This window comes from Pollicipes pollicipes, unplaced genomic scaffold (genome assembly GCF_011947565.3).
Source record: "Pollicipes pollicipes isolate AB1234 unplaced genomic scaffold, Ppol_2.1 Scaffold_4295;HRSCAF=5057_pilon_pilon_pilon, whole genome shotgun sequence".
Classification (NCBI taxonomy): Eukaryota; Metazoa; Arthropoda; class Thecostraca; order Pollicipedomorpha; family Pollicipedidae; genus Pollicipes; species Pollicipes pollicipes.
In genome coordinates, this window is record NW_023596461.1 from 2464301 (window position 1) to 2471656 (window position 7356).

At 59.1% G+C, this 7356-nt stretch overlaps 1 protein-coding gene across 1 annotated transcript in view; it reads left to right on the forward strand.

Annotated features, from left to right (window-relative positions):
- LOC119096527 (uncharacterized) overlaps positions 1 to 7356 on the forward strand; it is a 43388-nt gene that overhangs the window by 23878 nt on the left and 12154 nt on the right. The window contains exons 4-8 of the mRNA XM_037219437.1: positions 2820 to 3029; positions 4516 to 4710; positions 5201 to 5314; positions 5854 to 6132; positions 7232 to 7341. Coding sequence (XP_037075332.1) covers positions 2820 to 3029; positions 4516 to 4710; positions 5201 to 5314; positions 5854 to 6132; positions 7232 to 7341 — 908 coding nt within the window. The remainder of the gene's footprint in view (positions 1 to 2819; positions 3030 to 4515; positions 4711 to 5200; positions 5315 to 5853; positions 6133 to 7231; positions 7342 to 7356) is intronic.

Genomic DNA, 7356 nt, shown 5'->3' on the forward strand with positions numbered 1-7356 from the left:
CCCCTTACAGCGCGCATTCGGTGTATTAATTTGACACGAATTAACGTTAAACAACGAGGGATTAGAAGAACACCGATAAGCATACGTATATCGAGAGCGTACAGTGTTGTTTTACGCCGGTTGGCGCACGTCTGTAGCGCGCCAAACTAGGTTTTAAATGAAATAACTTCGAGTGGTGCCCCGCATCGCCAAAGCCAGCATGCGCCCTTAGAGGTAAATCCCGAGTACCGCAAGCGAACAAGCTATTCGACCTGCACCTCCCACATATGCTTCCAGGACATGGACGATATGTGTTTCCAGAACAGGGTGCTTTCAGATCTTGTTACCATCTGGACACAGGGGTTGAATCATCACCGAATCCCAGAGGGTGGGATAAAGTTTCGAAAGCGACATCCGAAGCTGGGTATCGGCCGAAACTCTATCTGAGGCAAAAGAGCTTGTCTTTTTCAAGTGCCCAGGGGGCCTCGTCCCTTGGCCACCGGTGACCGGGCGGAGTCGCCGCGGCCCGCTCCAGATCCGGCCGCCGGAGCAGGGCGGCGGCCGGCCGGCCGGGCGTCCCAGGGCAGCCCCGCCCGCCGCCGTGTTTGGAGCGACCCGCATGCGGCGGGGGTCGGCCGGGCCGACCCGGCTGGCGGCGGCCGGCTGGAGAAAGCCCAGGGCCGGCAGCGGCCCGCGTCCCCAGCCCGCCCACCGGCTGGCCGTTCCGGAGAAAGTGATCGGCTGGCGGTGCACGCGCTCGATACACCGGGCCGGCGGAGATGACGGGGGCCGGCGGCGGCGGGGCTCGTGTGCCAGATGAGGTCAGGTGGACGACGTGGCGAGGCGAGAGAATGCTCATGTAACCGGGGAGACTCATTCGCTAGACGAGATGAGACCCGTGCGCCAAACGACCTAGGTTCACGTGCTGGGCGGAATGCAGCTCACGTGCTGGACGAGATGAAACGCACTTGTCAGGCGAGGTGGAACTCACGTGCTGGACGAACGCGTGATGGACAAGACCGGAATCGCGTACCACGTGAGATGAGGCTCACGTGTCCGATGAGACTGACGAAATGGGGCTGGCGAGATGAGACTGAGCATGTCTCGACCGAGATCCGACTGTAATCCATCCAATCTGCATCCAAGCTATCTTTCCGGGGCAGAGCTTCGGAGTTGCCGTCTGACAGTCAGAAACCATTCGAGGCAGCGACCTAGGGCCCAACTGAAATGGAGTTGAGCGACCTGTTCTATATATTATTTAATGGCATGCGTTAGGGCCACCACACGCTGTACAATGGTCGTGTTAGGGTCACCGCATGCTGCATAATGGTCGTGTTAGGGTCACCACACGCTGCATAATGGTCGTGTTAGGGTCACCGCATGCTGCATAGTGGTCAGGTGATAATGTTTCTGTTCAGGCAGCCTTTAGATGTGGCCTCGCAGTCCACAGTCGGAGTTTATCCCAGGCAGGACGTTATATTCGGTCAAAAACAAGCACGCCAGGTAGGATGACTTACACAGCTCCGGGGTCTGTAGAAGGAGGCTGGGCCCCGTAGTTCACATGCGAGAGAAACTGTAGGTCATCCGAAGCAGGAAACTGGAGTTCACGTGAGGCAGGTCTCCGCTGCTCGAGACCGTGGGGGGGGGGGGGGGAGGAGGCTGGCGCGAACAGCCCCTCTCAACGGTTGGTGCTCCCGAAATATCTGCTCCACTTTTCGGACGCCTGCCTCCGCCGGGGGACATCGGCCTTGCTGGACTTTCGCCGACCGCGAACCAGGATACACGCAGATGGCGTCTGGTACGACGAGCTAGACGTGTCCATTCCACGCCTGCTGTTGACAAATGAGGGCCGGGACAAAAGACAAGGTTCTTTTCGACAGAGCCTTTCTCTATGCAGGGCCTAAATGACGTAGACGTGCCTTTATGTAGTTATCTGTAACCCTTTTTTTGCCTTGTTAGCTGTCTCTAATTTGCTAACTCGTTAGCAGCGCGCTATCGATTAGATGTCGTTGTAATCCGCACTACTCTACCGCAACGTTTGTGAAATAGATTCAGCCTGACATTAGAAATGGATTCCCTTTTTCTCAGAAGCTTTATTTTTGACGATCAGCTACGAGTGTCCATAAATTGAAAAAACTGTCATAGCTTGTTTGCGTGGGTGTGCCGTTTTACACAGTGATGCACGGCAAAGAAACAAGTAAACACACCATTTTCAGGGGCGACTGCGCCACCCAAGCGCATCTGGCGCCGTCTGAGTACAACATGTGTGTGTGTGTGTGTGTGTGGTGTGTGTGTGTGTGGTGTGTGTGTGTGTGCGTGTGTGTGTGCGTGTGTGCGTGCGTGGTGCGTGCGTGCGTGCGTGCGTTGCGTGCGTGAGTGCGTGAGTGCGTGCGTGCGTGCGTGCGTGCGTGCGTGCATGCGTGAGTGAGTCGTGTGTGTGTGTGTGTGTGTGTGTGTGTGTGTGTGTGTGTGTGTGTGTGTGTGTGTGTGTGTGTGTTGTGTGTGTGTGTGTGTGTGTGTGTGTGTGTGTGTGTGTGTGTGTGGTGTTGTGTGTGTGTGTGTGTGTGTGTGTGTGTGTGTGGGTGTGTGTGGTGTGTGTGTGTGTGTGTGTGGTGTGTGTGTGTGTGTGTGTGTGTGAATACGCGTGCGTATCGCGCAAGAAATGGACGTGTAACATAACGTGCAGCCTCTAGATCGGGTCATTATTTCGTTTTTCGTGTACGTTCGGACCCCAACACCGTACCCATTCCCAACGGTCGTAAACGCTGACGTCGCCACAGGGTCGCTGCGCTCCGCTGAAACCGCCAGTCGTGCCACTCACGCTACCTGCCCTCCCGCAGCGACGAACGTGGCGCAGGGCAAGCCGTCCAGCCAGTCGTCGACGGCGCGCGGCGGGCCGCCTTCCAACGGCAACGACGGCGACCGAAGCACGGTCCACGACGGCGGCAAGTGCACCGAGACGCTGGAGCAGGCGTCGCCCTGGTGGCGGGTCGACCTGCTGGACGAGTACCCCATCGAGCTGATCCGCATCACCACGCGGGGATGCTGCGGTGAGTAGCGCCATCCGCGCGGGGTGCTGGAGTGAATAGCGCCATCCGCGCTGGGATGCTGCGGTGAGTAGCGCCATCCGCGCGGGATGCTGGGGTGAGTAGTGCCATCCGTGCGGGGGTGCTGCGGTGAGTAGCGCCATCCGCGCGGGGTGCTGGGGTGAATAGTGCCATCGGCGCGGGGATGCTGCGGTGAGTAGCGCCATCCGCGCGGGGTGCTGGGGTGAGTAGCGCCATCCGTGCGGGGGTGCTGCGGTGAGTAGCGCCATCCGCGCGGGGTGCTGGGGTGAATAGTGCCATCCGCGCGGGGATGCTGCGGTGAGTAGTGCCATCCGCGCGGGGTGCTGGGGTGAGTAGCGCCATCCGTGCGGGGGTGCTGCGGTGAGTAGCGCCATCCGCGCGGGGTGCTGGGGTGAATAATGCCATCCGCGCGGGGATGCTGCGGTGAGTAGCGCCATCCGCGCGGGGTGCTGGGGTGAGTAGCGCCATCCGTGCGGGGGTGCTGCGGTGAGTAGCGCCATCCGTGCGGGGTGGGCGGTCAGCATGCGAACGCCGGGAGTGTGGGTCTGGAGGAATTGCTTTCAGTGCGAGATATTTACTTTTCTCGGCTTCAGATACCAAGCTTGCTTGAAAGTCACATATCCCGCACCATAAGCGAGTTGCAAGCACTCACCTTAGTCTGGATTGGATATGTAATAGCAAGCTTTAAAGACGTGTGCTATAGCAAAAATTCTCAGAAAGGATTATTGATTATAGACTTTCCATGATGCCGCGCACTGCCAAGCTAACATGAGCGTGCCCCTGCTTCTCTCACCCAAGTACAGAGGCACCTTATTTACCCCAAACATTACCTCACTCTATGCTCGTCACCAACACGTCACGTTTTCCAGCTCTTCGTCTGCACCTTCTGTGGGCTGTCGAGCTACCTTGGCGAGCCGCCCGCCCGCGACTGATAGTCATCAGCACGTGACGGCGTCGGGCCGTTTATGGGCGGCCTGCCCCTTGGTCTGCCAGTCCCGCGTGTGACCACCTATAACCGCGCAGCGTCTTGGACACGAAGCCAACGCTATTAACCCGAATGTACCCACGAAAGACGGAGCTGAGGCGGTGCGTGCCATGCGGAGAGACCAGCGTAGTATTTCTACCCACTGTTTTCTGAACCGGTCAGAATGCGCTGTGCCTAACCCAGCAGCGTCTCTGATCATGACTGTACTGTCACATCGACGGTCTCCAGCCCTGGCTTCCCAGCCCCTTCAGCACCTCTGGCGCTGACTTCCCCGCTCCGTCAGCGCCTCTGGCACTGACTTTCCCGCTCAGTCAGCGCCTCTGGCACTGACTTTCCCGCCCCGTCAGCGTCTCTGGCACTGACTTTCCCGCCCCGTCAGCGCCTCTGGCACTGACCTTTCCGCTCCATCAGCGTTTTTGAACCTGGCCTCCCCTGCCGCTCCCGGTGGCGCTTCTGACCATCGCTGCCCCGCCCTGTCCGCAGGTCAAAAGCCGCTGCAGGATATCGAGATCCGCGTGGGCAGCAGTGCCTCGCTACAGCAGAACAGGCTATGCGCCTGGTTCCCCGGCACGCTGGAGGAGGGCAAGGACAAGGACTTCCGCTGCGCGCGGCGCATGTCCGGCCGCTACGTCTTCATCCAGATGGTTGGCGTGGGACGGCGCGCTCTCGCTCTGCGAGGTCCAGGTCTTCAGCTCGCAAGGTCAGTGCCGCCGGGGATGAGGGAGCTGGGTGGGACTCGAGAGCTGGGCTGGCTGGTCCGGGCCGGGTTGAGTGGCGCGGCGGCGGGTGCTCGGGGCTTCAAACGATGAGACGTTGAGTCACGATGGTAGACACGGCTCGACCTCGCCGCTCGGTAGAAGTGGAGCCACGACGGCGAGGTAGAGGCGAAGTCGAGACGGTGAGGTAGAAGTGGAGTCGCGTCGAAGAGCTGCAGCACGCCTGATCACGTGATTGCACCGAGAGGGCTCAGAGGCGGGTGCGGACCTCCAGACGGCTGTGAGAGGAGCCGCGCCCGTCTGACGAACGGCTCTCACGCCTGGCCGGCGGCTCCCAGGCGCCGGCACGCGTCCCAGGCCGTGAGAGCCGCTTCGAGTCCCAGCTTCCGATCGGGGTCGACCGGGCGCGTGCTGCCGGCCGCTGACACCTCAGCGAGCCCGTGACCGCGCAGGGCTTACACAACGGGCCCGCCGCTGGCCGGCTTGCGCCATCGCTCGCCGCGGTGTAACCCACCTCACCCTCTCTCGCTCGCGCGCCGCTTACGAAAGCATACTGCACAGCGCGGGTCAGTCACGGTTCCGCGTCGGACGCGCGGCACGGTCATGAGTTGCCAGTTTCTGGTCGGTGGTTTCGCGGGCCGTTTGCTGCGGCCGCGAGACTCGCCGCCGCGCCGCGTCATTCTCACAAACAGTCGTAATCACGGTACTGGCACGGCGTCGGCCAAAGTAGCGGACAACGGGCCGCATATTCCGCAGGAGTGACGTCTTGGACGCGCATCAGCAGCTGGCGGTGGGAGCTGGTAGCAATGCTCCTTGCAGGTGTAACTGTACCGGCCGTAATCTTGCTAGACTGTGTTTTTGCTGCTGCGGACGCCCAGCGTTCACGGTGTGAATGCTGCTTATTTACTATTGGTCGCTCTTATCCCCCATTATGCGAATGTTCTACCTACACACTTTGAAAAAAACAAAGCATTTTTGTGAACTGTTACGCTCGTTACATGATTTTGGCGATAATCTTCCAACCATGCAAACACCGGAGCAGAAGACCTGCGGCGCCCCTCTGGTTTCACACCGCCGCTGACCACCGCTGCCTCCCCTTCGGCAGAGCTCGCGAAGGAGCAATGTGCGTCGGACGTGCCTCTCGACAGCCTGAGCCTCCACAACAAGACCTGCTACGAGTTCCAGCTGAGCTCCGGCGCCAACTTCCTGACGGCGCGCCAGCAGTGCCAGCGCTCCAACGGCGACCTGGTGCACACGATGCCCGAGCCGGCCTTCAACTTCCTGCTGGACCGGCTGGAGCGTAGCAAGACAAAGATGAAGACCCAGCTGCTTTGGATTGGCGTGCGCAAGGGCTCTGGCAGGGGCGAGTGGCGCTGGGTGGACGGTGAGTCGGAGCAGGGGCGCCGGGATCGGCTGTTGGGGGGAGGGGGAGGGGGAGCGGAGGGTGTAGAGTGCGGGTGTTAGAGGGCAGAAAGTTGACAAGAAGAGGAGGCTGGTGGTCGATGCACGACTGGTTGATGGGATTGGGATACTTTGACGTAGATGGCGCGTGAGTTATCTAGATCAGGCGTCAGTGGGAGCTGAGGGGCAAGGATTGGCGACGGATGGATTGGAAATGGGCTTATAAGAACATAGTTTGTACAAGCTTGAATAATTAATTATTAACGTGTTGGTATTTGGTGCTTCTCTGGAAATTCACATGCTGACGGCTTCTCTGTCTCATGATCCCTTCCGTGACTCTTTGCGATGCCACATTTGCATCAGCTGGCTACACATTTTGTCGGTGCTGTCGATTTTTCAAACAGTCGCGTCAACCAGCATCTTTGCTCTCATGGTTTGCCCACTGACCACGGCACGCTCGCTTGATGAAGTTCCTCATCCCCACGGCGCTGCGATCGATCTCACTCATCACTTACGGCCAGGCTCGCCGGTGAGGAAGCCGCGTTGGGGTAAGGACCAGCCGAACAGCTACGTGGGCCAACAGAACTGCGTGGTGCTGGATGGCGGCCGAGACTGGCTTTGGAACGACGTCAGCTGCAAGCTAGATTACCTCCACTGGATCTGCGAATACCGTGAGTCACTGCTTCAGACCCGACTGTGGTTGCTACGTTTTGTATGTGCTTTTGGCCATGATGGCGTTGAGGCTCGATTGTAGCTGTTTAAGTCTTATGTTCGCGTTTTTGCATTACCCAAATATAATGATATCCGGGTTGTTGCATATAAGCGACATGAGATTGGGCCAGCGCACCTCCCATTTCTCCCATTGACACATAGTGCAAGCTCAGCATTGGATCCACAAGGTTTCGTGGAGCCTTTCTGACCTGTGAATTGGGATCGCCGTGAATTTGAAAGGTTCGTCTACTTAAAGTTTCTGTTTCAGTAGAGTTAAGTCCTCCCCCTCCCCGCCACCACGAGGGGTAGCTGGTCCAACGTGACGGCCTCTCTAGCCCCTCTCCGATGACGTGATGACGTTGTCCCCGCAGGGCCTCAAATCTGCGGTAGTCCCGACAAGAACGAGAACACGACGATCGTGGGTGGCGACTTCGGCCTCAACCGCACCATTTCCTATCAGTGCCCCGAGGGCAACAAGGTGGTCGGGGACGAGACC